General features: G+C 41.9%; 1 protein-coding gene across 5 annotated transcripts in view; it reads left to right on the top strand.

The window, feature by feature from the left end:
• LOC101170938 (RNA-binding motif, single-stranded-interacting protein 3) overlaps positions 1–19,083 on the top strand; it is a 365,275-nt gene that overhangs the window by 109,602 nt on the left and 236,590 nt on the right. The window contains exon 1 of one of the 5 annotated variants that reach the window (XM_023959619.1): positions 2,335–3,514. The exons of 2 other annotated variants lie outside the window; for them this stretch is intronic. In XM_023959619.1, the coding sequence (XP_023815387.1) occupies positions 3,440–3,514 (75 nt within the window). In that variant the 5' untranslated portion in view covers positions 2,335–3,439. Of the gene's footprint in view, positions 1–2,334; positions 3,515–19,083 lie in introns of those variants that run through there. 2 more of the 5 variants (XM_023959620.1, XM_023959618.1) reach the window with 2 other exon arrangements.

Here is a 19,083-nt window from a genome sequence, read left to right as displayed (position 1 = left end):
GGGTGGAGCCAAAGCAACACTGCTTTTCTCCAGGAAAACCTCGCCTTGCTGTTTCCCAACTCCACACTTTGCTCCCTGGTTCCCACTCTTCTCTGCCCCCGTCCCAACACCCCGTCCTGGCTTGACGCCAGTCTTCCGCTGAATCCAGTGGTCATTTCTTGGAAACATCCGCGGCAGAACAATTAATCCACAGGAAACTGGGCTCTTGGTTTCTATAACGGCGATGGACGATCATCAGCAGTCGGGGTGGGATGTCTCTGGACTTTATAGGAATCTTTTTTCCCTATTTCTGTTGAGCACTCTGAAGGAAACAAATGCATTAAGTTTGTTTATTTATTTTTCATTTAAAACCTTTAAAATAACAAATATTCTAAAGGCCCGTACACACCGGGATGAATTTCGCCCGCGATATTCGACGACGTTTAACGCCTCGTGACTAAACAAAGGGCACCAATGTGAGTGTGTACACCGACGCGAAAAACGCCACACGTAAAAGCGTCACTTTTTAAAAAAACGCCATGGGTTCGTTTTTTTGGTTTGACGCGCCGCGTCGAAAACTATACGACCAATGAGAATGGTGCTTTTGCACACGTGTCTGGAGCTTCTGAAGTTACAGTAAAACACAACTTGGGGGCGCTCAAACACAGAACTGCCTTGCTGAGCACACATACCAGCGAAGAAGATAGACGCCAAGTAGCGTCTACACTGCCGCGAAGAAATAATGACGGACATTCTAAAATATCCCCGAACCAAGTACCAGTTGGAGCTACTGATGCTTGAAATATTCATGTTTTCTTTGTATGATTATGACAAGCGCGTAAATACTTGCTCTCTTCTTCTGAGTGAAAAGCGACTATAAGAAGCGTAAAGTTGTGCAGCGCCACCTTGTGTACAGGAGTATTTCTGTTTTACGTCAGGGAATGAAATTGTATGTTCGCTCGGCTCATCGTCAGCGAAAATCGCCTGAGTGTGAACACAAAAAACGTGGTGAAAAACTCCTGGCGAATAACGCCTGGCGAATATTCTTCCCGGTGTGTACGGGCCTTTAGACGTTAAAATGAAGTGGCCGCTAACATGCTAAAGCTTTAGCCTTTAAGGTTCTCCTGAAATAATCAGGGATCAAGTCTCCAATAGAGTCTTTGCTCCTGTTTGTTTATTTATGAAAGTCTTTGAGCTCTTAACTCTTAATAAATGTATTAACATTATAAGTATATTACTTTAGTTAAGTTTAGTGTGCATTATGTTCTTCTGTTGTTTATATACATTTATGCATATGTTTATATATATATTAGTAAGCTTTAGCACAACTGCTAAAAAAAACTGTTGCATTGTGGGTGATCACAGGGTTATTATTACTCTAAAAAAAATAAAGTTGCATTTTAAAATAGCCTTTAATATATTGTTGTAAAAATCCACACCAACAAGATGTTAGTGATGGGAACAGAATTCTTATTGGATAAAACATCAGTTTGTTTGGTGGGTATTTAAATGAAAAGTTTGATTTACTGCAAAAGTAAATTATAGGAAAAGAAAAGACTTGTTTCAAGAAAAAGTTCTTATTTTCTGTCTTGCAAAAAAAAAAAAAAAATCGTAATGAGAACGTTTTTTTTGTGATGCAGAAAGACCTCCACACTGCAAAAACTAAATTTTAAGAAATTAAAAACTCTTTTTTCAAGAAAAACAACCTGAAATAGAAAGTTTATCAGTAGAAAAATGATTTTAGTCTGAGAAAACCTGTCTTGGGGACTGGAATGTTTTTCTTAGAATAATAATTCTTGGTAGAAACATTTTTCTGATTCCATTGACAGATTTTTGGGAATTTGTTCCCCCCCCTTTTTTTTAAGCTGAAAAGCAGAGCAGAAAAAGTGTTAAACTTTAACTCTGCGTGTTAATAAAATGTTAAACTAAAACATATAAACTTAAAAAGGGAAATAAAGTGTTCCAGGAGAATTAAAGAAAGTTTTTTCTCCTATGCTGTACTTTTAACTGAACCAGTTTCAATTTCTATTGTAAATATGCTTTTGAGCCCCCCTGTCTGTTCTGGTGGGACATTATCTGTCACCACAAGTTGGAAAACGCCCGATTAAAGACAAAACCTCTTCCGTTTGTGTTGCAAGCGACAAAGTGTTCATCCGACCTGAATCCTTTGAACTGATTGTTTTAATGACAGACGGCGTTTGTGGCCGCAGGCTGCAGCCGGCAGCTCCCAAAGCAGCCAGTAGGGGGAATCGACTCCTCATGCTGGCGCCGTCCCCTGGAGTCTCCACTCCTCCTCTTCCCGGCGCTCTTCCAGGTTGTGAAAACGTTGCAGCCCGCCGGTTCGTGTCTGGATCTTCCACTCGCACCGAGCGGCTGAAGACCCTCCCACAGGCTGGGCAGGGGCAAGAGGAGGCAGTCTGCTCCGCTCACAGAGTCGGACAAGCCCCCCCCCCCCCCCCCCTCACCACCACTCTGTCAGTGTGGAGAAGAAGAAGGGATAGAGGCTGAGAGGTTGAAAGACAGAGAAAGCGTACGCGTGAGAGGCAGGCTGCTTACAGGGCGGAGGAGGAACAAGGAGCACGTTCAGCAGGAGCAGAAAGGAGGAGGACAACAAGACGGGACTTCACCTCCACGGACACCTGGGAAGCAGTCACTGTCCCTTTTTTTTTTCTCCTCCTCTCGCTTCCGGAGCGCGTTGGATTGACTAACGATCAGTGGATTTTTTAAATGCCACATCCTTGAGAAGCTGGGATAATTGCTGCGCTCCCCATCTCCTTCCACGCTGCGGAGCGACCTCCTGCCTTGTGATTCCCCTCCTCGCACAAAGCGCATCTGTTGGGAAAGCGGCGCTGAGGATATCTCCCCTTCTGTCTGACAGGACGGCACGCAGGCATCGCCAAATCAGACGAGAGGGAAAGAGCGGCAAAGGGAGAAGGGCAGTGAGAGAGTCCGACTGGAGTGAAACGGCTGAAACCGAGAAGTCGCCCTATACATCCTCTCCCATTTTCCTCGCCATTCCTCTCCTCCTCCTCTATTCTTCCTCTTTTTCTCTCCCGGTTTCTCACCGTTTCTTAGATTGGCAGAGTTCCTGCCACCTGGAGTGCTGGGCTCTTCCCTCTTCCTCCTTCTACCTCACTCTAACTCTCCCCTGGAAAACATTGGGCTTCTTTGGAAAGATTTCTTGCGATCGAGCAGCGAGTGACTGAGAGGGCATCTGCCTGGCTTCAAGTGTCCGGACCGGCGCCGCGTAGTTTGTGGGAGCGTTCCCTGTCAGAGGCAGACCCGGTCTGTCCGGCTGAAAGAGCCCGTCTTCTCCCCCGGGGATCGGCTTGCGACAGAACGCTGCAGACGAGGTTGGGATTGCACAGCCCCTCTGTCGCCTCGGTCACGTTGCTAGCTACTTGGCAACTCCCGCCCCTGTGTCACCGTTCCCTGCCCCAGTGCTAAGGATTCCAGCTACATGGGCAAGCGTTTGGAGCAGCAGCCAATGTACCCTCAGTACACCTACTACTACCCCCACTATCTCCAAACCAAGGTATGCCGCTCTCCTCGGATCCCTCAAACCCCCTCCTAGCCTTCTCCCCCCCTGTCCCCCGTACCCCCCCCCCCCATTTGTCACATTGCCAGCCTTGGTGATGATAGTTTCAGATGGCAGGGTCCGCTCAGAGTTGGGACGGTGTACGTGCGTGGGCGTGTACCGCCGTCTGAATGGCGTAAAGGCTGGCATCTAAGGGCCGCTGGGGCTGGAAGGAAACCACCAACCCAACTGCTGAGCGGAACCGCTGATGGATTTAACCAAAAGATCAAAATGGATCTTGCATACTAATATGAGCTTATTTTTACGTATTTGGTTTTGGTCAGATGTGTTCTGGTTGTGCAGGTTATGACCCCTTTTCTCCTGTCTTTTTTATTTATTGTCTCCGCTGCTGATGGTGGGGCTCTGACACAGACTCGGTGCAGGCTGCCCATGTTTGTTCTAGCTGTAGTGCGCATCAGTGCCTTTGGGATGGAAGCCCAGACCCGAGTCCCGGTGGCTGCCAGGCCGCCGGCTGGGCACGCTACCCAGACATCATCAGGGGATTAAAATGGAAACCTTCTGGGGATTACTTTGTTTGCCTTTTGAGCACAGCGCGAAACACTGGCTTTTGTTGGTGACGTGTACACACCTGTAGCAAGGTGTTGTGTGCAGAGCACTGCCGTCTGGAGCTGAACCTTTTACCAAATCGCTTCATTAATGTTTGTTTAAATCTTTTAACCAATGGAAATTCTCATTGGATTTTTCTTTTCATGCCTCTTTTGGGTTCCAGAAGTGCTAACATTTTAAAAATCATATTTTGCTTTGATACCTTTTAAGCCACAGAAATTTGAAAGACTCTAATTCACCAACAAGGCTTTAACGTTTTTTCCTTATTGTACAAAAACTACTTTTTTTCAGATCAAAATTAACATTGTCTCTGCAAAAATAATCTCCTACCAAGTACTTTAGTTACATTTCTGGATTAAATGTCTTTTAACTCTTGATTTTAGCTAAGCAAGCTTCCTGGTAACGTTCAGTCAAAAGTAAAAGCTAATCTTGAGTCAATGATTTCAAAAACATCTTATTTTAAGCAAAAGTTCTTAAAAACAAGTTGTTTTATTTAAAACATAAAGTGGAAGTTTATTTCTAAATAGGGAGGAGAATTATTTAAAGAGACAGAGTTGCTCAATTTAGTGAAAAAAGCTTATTTTGACTCATAACACAGAACAAATGTTTTTTTTAACAGCAGGACAGATGTTTGTAAGTAAATTAAACATTGATGTTTAATTTTTAGGACAAATTTATCTCAACATGTGTCATTCTAGCCTTTAAGATGATTGTGGATTTGGAAATGAGGATAGTTGGACTGCTTTACCGCTCAAAAAAAGATGTATTTGGTGGGCAAAGTATATAAATGTACCTACTTTTAAGAGTTAAAACTCTGTTTTGAGCCATAAACTGTTATTGTAAGATATGTTTCCAGTTACCAAAGCAATAGACCTGAATATGAATATTTAGAGGTAATTTTTAGGTTTATTTAACAGGCAGAACATTACAACCTTTTTAAGGGAAAACTTTCCAAGACATATTCTACTCATTGCATTTGCAGATTCTTTCTCTCCAAATAATGGAAAAAATATTTTTGAGCCTAAAAATAGCAAAAAAAAAGACAAGTTTTAAGAAGAAAATTACTTTTAAGTATAATTATCTGTCCAAAATAGTCAAGAAAAGAAAAAAAATAAGCAAAAAAGTTAACTGTTACATAGAATTACTTCAAATCAAAAGTTAAACAGCCCAATAATTGGTATTTTTTTCTAGTTTTAGGTAACTGGTTGGTAGTTTTTGAGATTTTATGAACCTAATTGTCGTTCATTTTGACTACAGTCCCAATAAACTAGTGGAATTTGTGGGAACATGTGAACAAATTTCCAAAATAATATTGATGAATGCCACTTTAGCCTGTCAACATTTACTGAACTTTAAAATACGATTAAACCAAAAAATACAGTGGAATTCTTTTGGCTTAAAGTTAAGTTTTTTATTGTCAAGAGTTTTAACAATCATTTCATTATTTCTAGATGTTAGCTCTTAAAGAAACAGAACTTTTCCACCGTGTAGGTTTTAAGAAAAGCTTGAAAAGGTCTACAGCAAAAAGAAACCTGACATTTCTAAAAACAAGGTTTGAAATCTTTTTGCAAGGATCAAAGAATTTACAGCAAATCCATCAAATCTTTCCCTCTGCATGTCCAGCTTTGCTCCCTCCATCTTGGAGGAGCTTTCTGCTGCCACACCTGCCAGTCCACAAGCCCCCCTCCCCTAATTTATAGTTTAATACATTTGTACTGCTGCCATATGGCTCCTCTCTCCCTCCCACTCATCTTCCTCCTCCCCTACTCCTTCCATCAACTCCCCCTCTCCCTCCCGCTCCCTTCTCATATCTTAGAGCCGCTCATCTCAGGGGCCTCTCAATCAAGGCATGCCCCTTCATTCTCCCATGGCCTCCTCCTCCTCCTCCTCCCTCCCTCCCTCCCTCCCTCCCCTGCTACTTGCTGCATCGCTCCTCTGCTGCAACAGGGTCCCCATCCTCTTCCCTTCTGCCTATGCTGCAGTTCACTCCCAAGGTCAGCGCAGATCTGATCTTGCCACCGTCAGCGTTTGATGTCTCCTTGAGCGAGCCGCTGGGGTTTTGTGTCGTGCCAAAAGCGGGGAAAGAAAAAGGCCTCGCATTCTGTCGACAGGACCGGCAGTCATCTTGATTTCATGGTTAGAGTGCGAGCTGGTGGTCTGCGGGGTTAATACGGCGGCGTCACAATGACGGGTCAGTAGGGTAAATGAAAGCTGGGAGAGAGGCCAGAGTGCTGGGAATCGTGGCCAAGAGGGCTGCGAAGAGCCGTGTCACGCTCTCATTAACCATCATTGATAGCTTGATTACAGGGACAACAGAAGGCCCGCGGCTGACAGGCTCCGACCACTTGACAGATTCGTGTCGCAGTCACTTCAGCCTGGCTTTTACACAATAACGCACAAATTCATAACAAGGTCAGAGTTTTTGCACAGCCTCAAATCACACGGGGCGCGGCGTTCATCACTGCTTTGGCGTTACTGATGGATGTCTAGGAGTACTCACTGACATGGATCAGGCGTGTAAATCCAGGGTTATGGTAGGGAGGTGGTGTGTCACCACAAGGACTGGGTTGTCTTTTAAGCACATTTTCTATTCCTCCACTCGGGTTTTTAAGTGTTGTTGTCTTAATTTAAAGGCAAAGAAGGATCTCCGAGTAAAAACAGATCTCTGTCTGTGCGATGTCTGTAAATATGCCGACGTATGCACGAGTCACTCCTGATTAAAACGTGAAAGTCAAAGGACCCGGCGAAACAATAACATTTGGCTTTCTATTGATCAGTGCAGTGGGGTGTAGCATGTGCTTCTCTTTAGTTCAGTTATTGATTCCTGAAAGTGGATTTGTGTGTGTGTGTGTGTGCACACACTTATGGCCGTGTGGAGCTGGCAGGATGTTGCTTTGCTTTGATGAAATCACCCTTTAAAGGCTCTATTTCTGTCTATTCCCTGGATATTCAAACCATAGGATCATTTTTGCGCCTTTATTTTTAGCTTCTTTTTTGTAGATTTTAGCTTTAGTAGTCAATAATAGATCAGTTGTAGAGCTTCCAATGCTTTCAAATATGTGTCTGTTTGTTTAATCCTTTTTTTCCTGATAGATTTGAATTTTTCACTAAAAGTGAAAAACAAATTATCGAAGGGTTTATTCAAATAAATGACCCATTTTGTTTAAATATCTCCAGATTTGTGTTTCTACTGTCATATTTTGAAGTAGCTAAAGTAGCATCTTTCCATCACACATATGCGCATGACTTTATAGAAATTCGAGAATGTCGAAATAATAATTAAAGGCCTACCAAATCACGTGATAAGTCATTCAAAAACATGGTGTTGGATGTGAACAGTACTTTGAATTACAGCAGATACATTCACATTTCTGTCACAGCTGCTGTGGGACCTGCGGTGGCCCGGCAGTGCAGCGCCCACGGCAGCCAGTTCCTACCAAGAATCGCCATCCTCTTGTTGGTCACATGACTCATTTAATCAGAAAGTGTTTCCGCTACAGTTTGGCCAAATATTTCATTTTTGATCCGCTTAAAAAAACCACCTCCTCCAAACGCAAACACTTTTTTTTCGTAAATGCAAATCGCAAATCCAGTTTGCGCAATTTCTAAGTCAAAGGAGATGCTGCTAAAGCTTCATGCTACATCACACTCGGCGGGTGCCTGCTATAAGCGATGAGACATCGTGAGCCAGATCCAGAAGTCTGGAACCGGAAGTTCACGTCCAGTCCCCTCCCTCACATTGTGGTCAAAAGTTTAACTGGCAACCCTTACAGTCATGTTTCTTTTCCTGTTTAAGCTTTAAACCTTTGATACCGCAGACGTCGCTGTCTAAACCAATGAGAGATAATCCGCGACAGAATACGCTGATTCACTTTGATTCACTTTGATCTCGTTACAGCTGTTGAAGGAATGTACACACTGCAGCTCTGGCGTAACAGTTTTACAAATCTGAACACTTCTGTAAATGTCCTTTTGGAAAGGAATAGAATGATGACAGTTTTAAGCTCTTTTTGCACACTAAACAACTTTAAAAAGTTTGAATAAAAGGTGCTACAATTCGGAAATCTTCTAGAATTTTCGCTTTCAGCTAATGATGTCTGGGCGCCATCTTGTCTGCGGCCAGGTCCCCCTTCCCAAAAAGCCCTTATAACATATGATGTTCACACTGGAAAAGCAGGAAGCCGATTCTTGTTACTTTTCTTTTTGCGACTGTTTAGTTGCGCACGACCCCCACCTACAGTTGGAGGAGGTTTGGTGCAGAATGTCAAAGCGATTCAAATCTCCCAAATACGACTCCAAGCTTTTTTATTCACGGCTCTCATGCGATTTGAAAGACTTGGTCATAAAATTCCGGCCGGACACAAACTGCAATCATCAGTCATGATCGTTTTTTAAACAGTTGGCAGTTTGGGTTGATTAAAAAAAGATGCTACCCATACGTCACTACCCAATCCGAGTCCCTGATTGGTCAAAGTTCAACTTGTCCAACTTTCAATGCGCTTTCGGTAGCTGTTGGTTTTGTGCATAGAGCTCGAAACCGGCCTTAAATCCTTGCGTAGCGCCGCGTGATCACGAGAGTTTTAAACACAGAAGCGCATTTACATAGACTTTTCATCAAAAGTGGTGGCTGTAACGCGTGTTACTGAAAGTGGTGTGAACGTAGCAGTGAACCTTAACCTTTACATTTAACAAGTTTCATTTTTTATATATTTAATGGCACATATGGCAGAGACACAGATGCACAGACTCTTTGGGACACACAACTCTGCTTGGGCTGTATTGTGGGATAGACCAGACTGTCGGACAACTCAAGAAGGGCCGATTGAGGTTGATTTAGCGGGGCTAATGTCCCTAGCCTTAAATAAACACCAGCCAAAGTGGCTCTGTGAGAGGATCTGGATCTGTTTTCTCTGCTGGAGGCACCGGTTTAAAAGCTCACATCTTTAGGTGGAGCAACAGGTTATGTTGGAGGGATGGGGGAATGTTTTTGGAGGAAAGGGAGCTTTGTCAATCTTTCTTTAATGCAGAGAAAACTGAGAAACATGAAATATGGGAATGATTTGAGTTTCAGACATTTTACTAAAATTTACTAAAACATTTCTATAATATATTCCTAAGTAAACATAATTCCATCTTGCATTTGCTATTTTTTTTTTCTTTAAATAATATTGTGTGTTTTTTTAATGTTTTCTCAGCTCAGGGTTTTAGTAAAGAGCTCTAGCGTCTTTTCTCCTCCCTTTTGTTATCTCAGTCCTTCACTTCAAAAGCTCGCCGAGTGTCTTGATAATTAAAAAAAAAGTCTTAGTTATATCCGACACTGGCTTTGGCCTCATCCAGCTGTAAAATGCCTGTCAGTTAGTGAGGCAGACATCTCTATTTATTGGCTGTGGCCTTTCTCTGCGTGCACAAACACCCGAGCCCAGCCAAAGACACTACAGCAGTGGGCACTCTGAACCTTTCCCATCTATCATCTGACAGCACAACTTATCTCCACACCCATACATTAAGATTGCGCTTAAATTACAGCTTGTCCTGGCCCGTCGCGGCCAGCACCTCGTATCTTGATGCTACGGCTCGGCCCTGCGGATGCTGACAAACACGTCTCATTAGAGATGCTTTACAAGAGCATTTTCTCGAGGATGCAATCCATTTTGTTTGAAATGCAATAGGAAAACAAGGCAAAATCGTTCTTATCGGATGATGATGATGGGAGGTCAAACCTCACTTTAATATGTTTTAGCAAAGAGACTGTGCAGCTTCGGTACGGAGAACATGTCTTCCCCAAAACAAGTAGAAAAATATCAAACATAAGATGCTTTTCTCTTCTAAGTGAACATTTCTGCAAGAGGAGCTAGTCTTGATAGGTTTTCTTAAAATAAATTGTGATGTTTTGCACTTTCAAGACAAGACTTGGTATTTAATTTAAACACTTAATTTTTAGACAAATTACTCTGAAACATTATGAATGAGGACTATTTATTATAGTCCTCATTACAAATATGTACTATTACAATGAGTAATGCAAAAGTCCATTTATCTTTATTTCTTGACCATATTCCTCTTAAAGACAAGAATAATACAGAATAATATTTTCTGTTTACTTAAGTTATATTAAACTTTCCATAAATCAGGTAAATCTGTTTCTTAAAACAAAACCTCCCACTGTTTACAAAAAAACTAAAAATAACATGTAAAAAAATTAAAAAAAAAAAAAAAAAAAAAAAAAGTTGAAAATAAAAATACTAGGCAATGAAAAAAACATTAAATAATAATATGTAGAGTTAAAAGAAAGAACTAAAAAATACTGTCAAGTTAGAAAAACTTTTTAAAATGTTATGTAAAGTTTAAAAACAACCTGAAAACACTATGCAAGATTAGAAAAAACATATTTTATTATTTCAACAAAATTAAATAATGTTTAAGTGAAAAAGAAATACTATGTAAATTAAATTAAAAACCCTAAAAAAAACTTTATAAAGTTTAAAAAAACATTAAAACACTATATGAAGTAAAATAAAATGTGTAATTGAATGTTTTTAAGAACAAATGAGTTTTAAAGTTTATTGTCCTAAAACAAGTCTTAAATTTATTGAATAGTTACTATCAAGTTAGTTTTCTCTAATATCAGAAATATTATGATCTTTAAGCTACAGACTGGACAAACATTCCTGCTGTGCTTTTGCAGAAGGGTTTAAGTGAAGTCATCGTTTGTCAAAAGTGAAGGTCCTCCAGCTGTTTGCAGGTGTTTTCTTCTCGTTCCGTTAGAACAGGTGAGCATAGAGGCTTTGATAAGGAGAAAACAAGCTGATGAGGAAAAGATTGGCTCGATGGTGGAGTCTCATCTCTGATTCTACCTTCCCGTACCATCTGGAGTAACTGCCGACGAGACCGAGGAACTCCCACCTGTGTGCGGTGGGGGTCATTTAAACCCTAAAGGGGGCCACATCTTCACATCTAATCATGTGGTTAAGTCCATTCTTCTATTTTAGATCTGTTTTCTTTGTCTTCCACACCCGTTTGAAAGGAGAATGTGGAGCTTTGACCTACAAAAAAAGAAAAACCCAAAATGAAGCAGTCGTGATGGGATGAGCGTTCCGTGTTTTTCTGAGTACAAAAGGAAAAAGAGAATGTCACGCAGAGACGGCACAGAGTGAGAGAGATGGGAGAGATGTTGCCTCAGATTTAGAGGCAGATCAAAAGAGACACATGATGTGCCCTCACACTCTCCTGTGCAGCAGGACTCTACAAATACACCAGCTTTTTTCCTCACTTTTTACCAGCCTTTTTTGTTCCACCATCAGCTTGGAGCCGTCTGTTCTGCCCACTGCTCCACACTTCCTTTGTGTTTCTTTTCTCGTTCGGCCGTTGCCTCGGGGTAAGGGGGTACTGGCTCAATTTTTTTGTCTCTTTTCATCTCTGACTGTTTATTTATCCCCCCACACTTTAGTTGAAATGACTCGTTGCTCTTTTGTGGACTGCCCTCCTCTTTGCTGCTTCTTTCATGTTGCCTCTCTTTGTAATTAGTCTTTCTCACCCTCCATTGCTTTTGCACGCCTCCGACTCTATTTCCGGGAGCTCCTGCTGCTTTTTGGGCCAAGTGTCCTGCCGTCTGTGACCTCCACCACTGGCGGGGCGCCTCTCTCTGCTGACACCTTTAAAACATTGAACTATTTACTATAAAAGACAATGAAAATCATCTATAATCTTTACAAGAGTACTGTTGGCTTTATGTTTGATAAGTCAAATGTAAAATAAAAAGTTCTCCCAGCATTTGTTTAAACAAATTTGTAATCTTATTTTTTAAAGTTAGTTTTTTTCAGATGAACTTTTAAATAATTTTGAGTTCCGAGTGTTTTTTTTTTTATCAACCTAAAGATTCAATACATTGATGCAGGATTTCTTTTTCAGTGGGGGAGAAATCTACACTAAATTAAATAAAATGCTTTGATTTTATTTAAAAAGAACCAAATCAGGATTTTCTTGGCAACCTAGATGTGAAAACACTGCATAAAGGTTTCTGTCTTAACCATCTCACACTGTATTTGTGAACTGGACTGAGTGATTCCTACCCCCTGGCGTTCCAAACAGGAAGTGGCTCCAAGAAGCCAAAATGCCATAGACTCTTATGGAGAAATAAACAGCTGTTACTCATTCTATTGGTCAAGGAACCATTCTTTCTCTGATACTTTTTTTTAAGTTATAAACTGACCAATCAGATGTCTCAATAAAAGTAGGTGGGGCTTGCTGGCCCCCACGTCCAAATTTTTACCATTTGCTGAACAGGTTTGGGGAAGCCCGCTTTCAAGTGGTAGGGGGTGTGGCCTTCTAACTTGCTCACTTCTGATTGGTGAGAGTGGTTGCCATAGAAACAACGACTCACACTCGCTCGGACCAATCGCCACTCACTGATGCCGTTTGGCTCCAGCATGGCGGCTTCCATATAACGAAAAAAATGGACTGAATTGACTTCATTTGGTTGGAGCCTGAAGTAAACCATTTTCTATGGATGACATCACACTCGCTCAGTCCAGTTCTCTAAAATAGCCAAGGGTCTGAACTCCACTTAAAATCATGTAACGTTTTCTGCTGTGCATTGGTTTGGAGACTTTCAAGTCTTTGATATTGTGTTCACAGCATTATTGATCTTTATGAAGTCTACTTAACTTAATGAGATAAATGTAATAACTACTATTGACTCTAAAAAAGGCTTTAAATTATTATGATACAGGAAAACCCCTGTCAGAGTTTAACCTGTAAACACCGCCTACATTGGCCTTTGTAGACTGTCATAAGTAAATTTAAACAACAGAAAATCTTGTCCTAGTAAACTTTATTGAACTAAAAATGAATTTGATTTGTCTTTTTCCATTTGACCTTTTGAGACCAACTCTGATGAAAACGATGTTTCAACACGTTCTGATGACAGATGACATATTATAAAAAAATTAAGCTTAAAGTTGCAGTTCTGAGTATTTCTTTATTGGTAATTGTTGGGAATCAGGGGCAGATGATCATTATATTTGTGAGGTAGAAAATACGCCGGGCGGGGCCATAAGCTCCCTGCTGCGCTCCATGCTTGCAGACGAATAGATCAATGAACGTCTTTGTTTTCCTCGCCTGACCTGTAATCTGGATGTAAACTCTGATGTTGATCGCCATGTTTGTTGTTAGGTTGTGTTTGGTGGGTGTAAACACATGAATGAGGTGAAGGGGGCGGGCTGACTCTTTGCCAACAGTCCCGCCCACAACTCAGAGGTAGATTTCTGTAGCCCTGCAGAAACTATGTCCACGAAAACTACAGGTTTTTTGATTTGGGCTAAAACCAGCATAATCCTAATTAAAAGACCACTGGGAACGCTTTGAAGATACAGCAGAAGGTGGTTAGACTGGGACTTTAAGGTTTGAATAGCGTGTTAAAAGAGCAACAAAGAAAAGTTGCTGGAGATAACACAGTTGGTAATGTGAGCTTAGTGTACGAGTAGGAGGAGGAACGGTGCTGAATGTCCACCGAGGCCATAAGTCATGTGATGCATCTCCATTAAGGCATCTCTGCGTGGGTAGGTTTAGGTCGTTCGCAGAGGATCGGGGATGTTTGCTTAAAACGGAGTGAAGGGGAATGAACGCAAACACGCAGCGAGGCAGAGATGCACTTTTGTGTAACCGAAGCTTTCTTTCTTCTTTTTTTCTGCTGTGTCTGCTGCTCTACCTTTGGCGAGAGGGGTTGACATAAAGTACTCAGGTTGCAGGTGTAGGCGGTGGAAGGATAAGAGGAGGCGAGGGGGCTTGGGTGGAAGCTCACTCAGTCTGACTTGGCCGGGGTAATTGCTCCTGCATTTTTAATGAGTGGCGGCTAAGCACACTTTGAGAAGCTCCAGAGGATCCCTGCATGTCTCCTAAAGCAGGAGCATGTGAAGGAGTTGAAGGCCTCGTTTTATACCACCATACCTAATCAGGCTTAATTGTCTTTTCAAACAGCAGGAAATTCTCGTCCACCTTCTTTTAATAGATTCATTATTAAATTGCCATGAGTGGCGAATTTATCCGATAATCATGTGAAAGCCCGGTTCATGTGAAGTACCCTCGTCCCCTGCTGATACCGATGAAGCACATAGTCCTGCTATATGGTTTCTCCTAAGCACCGTGCTTTATTTGTAGTCTGCGGTGATTCTCCAGACCAGAAAAATGGTAAACTGAGTCTGCTGAGAGCCCCTTTCTAAGCATTAAAATGAGTTTCATTAAGAACAGTTTTATTCTTCCAAAGATCAGTAAGAGACAAATACCTGTTCAGGAGGTGTGAATAATAAAGGTCTGGTTGGTCTTTCATCTAACAGTCAATGTCACCATCTGCTTAAAGGTTGATTTATGCGTGTGCGTCTGTGGTGCAAAAAAATAAAACTTCCATTAATCAATCAGAATTAAGGGGGTAACGATTACTTGACTTATTCGATTTCTATTCCCACAATCGATCTCTTTGAGACAAGGTGTACATCGAATCAACCTATACGATTTATACAAATGATTTAAAAATGCAATAAATCATGAATTGCGGCACAGTAGGTTTATTTTACTGTTGCGTAAAAACAACCACATGCCATCACAGCAGAAACATCAAATCGTTCAAAATGAACCAATACTGACTATGAATCGGATTGTCAACCACAAATTGTGATATGAATAATTGTTAAAAAGATTTGTTACACCCCTAATTGGAACGTTTGACATGCTTTCGTCATGTTTGATGTCTGTTCCTCCACAACACAACGCAAGCTTTACGCAGGAGTTCTACTTGCGCTCCATTGACGCGTTAATTTCGCAGCAAAACGCCAAAGAAACAGGTCCAGGTTTCAAAATAAAAACTTCCGCTGTACTTTCAAAATTACAATATTATAAATATTTATTCTTAAGGTAACGTGCCCATGCGATGATGCACATTAACACTGTGGATATCACTATATCAGCAATTGCTATGCTTGACAAAAAGCTTATTTTGAAAGTACAAAAAAACATTGTCATTTATGACACAAAACATGCATTTGACAAGGACTCCATGAGGAAGGAGAGGCCATGGGGCCTCGATGCTTTTTAAGAGGATGACACAGGGGTGGCAGGATAAACCGCCCCTCTGGAAGCCGGGGGGAAAAAGGGATAGACTGAAGACGCAACGGAGACAACGTAAACTAACTGACGGTCATGAGATAGACTTCCCCACAATGAAGACACACCGCAAACGGACCAGCATAAATCTTTCATAAGAAGGAAAATGCTTCTCCTGAGCGTCTTCTCACTTGGTGGAATTTGCTCTCCAACTCGGTTGTCGCTGAATAAAACCAAAAACCGTCGTCATCCAGAAAATCAGACATGAAAATTGGATAACACCCTTGCTGCAGACATGCAAATGGCAGTGTAGCCTTACCGCTGTGATTACAGTAGGAGGCCCTGATGGCCCCTCCACTAAAAACATATACCGGCTGACTGCAACATTTTACTCCGCACAGCCGCATTAGTAGTGGCAGGCTCAATAAAAATACCGTGTCACGCATGGCTTGAAAAATGGCTCCGGAAAAAGCCAATTCTGCCATGAATGAGGATAAGTAAATAGGCATGAGGGCTTGAATGTCTGCCAGTCCTGTCAGACTCAGCCCCTCTCACCCAGCCACAATGAGCTCCTACACAAATACGAATACGTGCACCAATTTAGCGCAGCAGATGAACCTTGTGAAGCCTTGTCGAGCAAGTGGGGGATTACCAAGAGCAAACATTCCTTTCTCCCAGCTCTATTTGAGTTAAATGACTCAAGCCGCCCTCCAAGACTTTGCCTGAATGGTTTCTCCCCTGGACCATTCCACCGCTCCAGCTGTGTTTAAGGCTACAATGTGTGCACATTAGTCAGTGTATGGAAAAACACTGAGAGGGACAGGTAGGCGTCGTGCATTAGACTGCGAGGTGGAGAGGTCCAGTCAGCAGAGTCGCAATCAAGTCAAAAAAAAAAAAAGCTACAGCAGGAAGCCTTCAGTAAGGTTCAAATGTTATAGAGAGGGTTATTCTTCATCAGTCATTAGTGGTACATAAACAGCCATTGGTAACACAATTTAGGAGTGCCATTAAAAAATGTGTTCTCCCATGAACAGGCTGGTCTGTGACTATTTAGCGGTTAATCATTCGACTTGTGAACATCTCTTATGCACAGATTGAGTGGGCCAGAGTTCGCTTGTTAGCAGGTGAGCGCCTGAAGCCCACTTAAACTAAGTGAACGTTTTGAACATTTGGTTCTTTTGAGCTTTTTCTTGGAAGAAAAAAAAAACCTTGAAGTGTTTTCTAAAAATATTAAATGTTAAAGTGCATTCCATTGGGAGAAAATGTGAGGAAGTGGTGTTCACGGCGACCAACATTTATATGCATCTAAGACGTATGTATAATAAAATATGCTAAATATTACTGCAACAAAAACGGGAAAATGCTAATGTTTCCATTTATTTTCTGTTGACGAATACTAATGGTTTTTTTTTTTGTGTCTTGCTGTATTTTCATGTCTTTGGGCACTTATGAAAATGTAAGAAAACTGTGACTTTGAAAACTAGTTACTAATTCCCTATCTGCTGTTTCTCTCTCATTAGTTGTCTTGGGTACCCTGCGGAAGACTTGTATCCATTATTTATCTGTAGCCCCCAAAAACAACAGCTGCACGCTTGTGTAACCGCCATATGTTTTCTCTCCCACCATATTGGGAAGAGTCAGCCTGTATGGGGAGCTCTATATCCACCCGTAGAGATCTATACTGAGCCTTGTTTTCCGGAAGTCTTACTTCACCAAACACCTCTATTACAAATATGGAGGAATATTTGGCCAATGGTAACTATGTCACTGTCACTTCACTAACCACAGTGCCCTCTTGGTGGGTATTTTCCAATGCTCAAGCATCATTAGGAGCATGGTAAGATAGGGAGAGGGCCACATTAGGATTCAGCAGATAAAGCAATAAACTCCTGTAGGAGCCGCAGTCAGCGCCGATTCTGCGTCCTCAGCAGTTTGAGCTTGCAATTAATCACTAAGCTGACATTACCCTGCCTTCTTGTGTACGTTGGATCAACATTCCATTCCAGTGGCGAGCTAACGATACCCGCCACCTACCACGGATAATTGTGAAGACATCTGCTGACACGTGTCTCTCTTACAAGCGTTTAGGGAATCTGTGGCCCAGTTTTGTGGACTTCCAGTACAGCAAATGTCGATCTCCTGATTTTGATAAGAAACCGAAAGCAGGTTTAGTGACCACTAGAACTACAGGGTCTACTCTGTGACATTATAAACTTGCTAGCTGGATCATTTCGACCATGTCATTTATTCTTTGGGTCTAAAGGCCGTGTCATGCAGTCAATATTTACATTTTGAGCATTTTGCACGGATGGCAATTGGTCATGCGTGAACATATGAGGAAAAAGTAAGAAACGTTGTGGTCTTTACGTGAAATTTTTACAGATTTATAACGAATAAACAACGGAAAAGCACGAATAAACACGCAAAGAACACGTAAATCAGCGTAAAAACTGGCCCAAAACTGGTGCGTTAATTATGTTATTTAAATGTTATATGTGTGCCATCTACGGGAAGTTATACATCTGTGCGTGAAAAGTCTGTTAGACATACGTGGTACGGTCATAGAAAGACACCAATTTGCGTATACATCTTGCAAAAATCACGCTCAATAATGTAAAATTATGGAAAATTAGCGTGTAAACTACGTAAAAGACGCATTCTTCCACTTTCGGCTTCTCCCATCAGGGGTCGCCACAGCGAACAAGTCGCATGGTAAATTTGGCAATGTTTTACGCCGGATGCCCTTCCTGACGCAACCTTCTCAAACTGGGCTTGGAACCGGAAGGGGTAGAGAAGGGAACAGGGAACAGCCCGGAGTCGAACCCTGGTTTCACAGATGGAAGGCGCCGCAAACCAGCACGAGCTAAACAGGACGTAAAAGACGCATAAACTGTGTAATTCTCAACCGACCAAAACTTTTGAACAGCTCAAAACCAAATTCACGTAAAACCCATAGGGAAGCAACGTGGATTTGGCCAAAGCATAGTTTGTGTGGACATCCTATGGGCGTTCCATAGGATGTCGTATCACATGCACTCCCTGTGCGTGCAACATTTACAGGCGTTCAGTAAGGACCCTCCAAAGACCTGGACAACGCAAACAGGTCAACCCCCTGTGTGATTTAGGGGAGGCAGATTAAACAGAAATGCTTCAGAAGGACACCATCTTGGTAAAACAATTTGTTTTAGATTCCACTTGGATCTTAGTTTTGTGAGAGGGTCTTAGATGATGAAGGTCTGAAATGTTTAGTATGATTGTTTACTTTGCGATTGACTGTGGGGACCTGCGTTCTCAAACAAACATCTCTGATTGGATTACCGTCCAGGAGATGGGAGGACAACCTTGCTTAATGGTGCTAACCTTGTTCCAATGTGCACAGCACATGCGCGTCGGCCATGTTGCGTGTCACAGCACAAGGTTACAGCCACGTGATCTTTTGTGGAAGTGTGCATTCAAATGATGAATTAGTACAAACTCATCAATTATTGCTTTCAGTCACAGCTGACTGGCTCATAAAAATTACCTTTGAACCTCGTTTGATAAAAGGTTTGCTTATTATTTATGCTAATACCAGCATTCCAATATAAATGATTAGCTGGAGACATGCCTGGGAGAAAACATCAGACGGCCGCCGGACCTTTAACTTTCAGGGGGGAGGTGTATGTGAGGAAGTGTGGGAGTCCTGCTGAGTTCAACGAGTTCACCAGAGGGTACTGACACTCAGCTCACCCCCCCATAGGGTCTCTCATTCTCTCTGGACCACGGTGGATGTGAATAATTTATCTTATATAATTTATCTCCTTCCTCCTCTATCTCACACACTATAACCCACAACCTAACTCACACATACATGCAATTATGCCTTT

The sequence above is a fragment of the Oryzias latipes genome, chromosome 11, assembly GCF_002234675.1.
Source record: "Oryzias latipes chromosome 11, ASM223467v1".
Taxonomy (NCBI): Eukaryota; Metazoa; Chordata; class Actinopteri; order Beloniformes; family Adrianichthyidae; genus Oryzias; species Oryzias latipes.
Note: the sequence above shows the minus strand (reverse complement) of the source record. Positions and strands in the feature narration are given on the sequence as shown.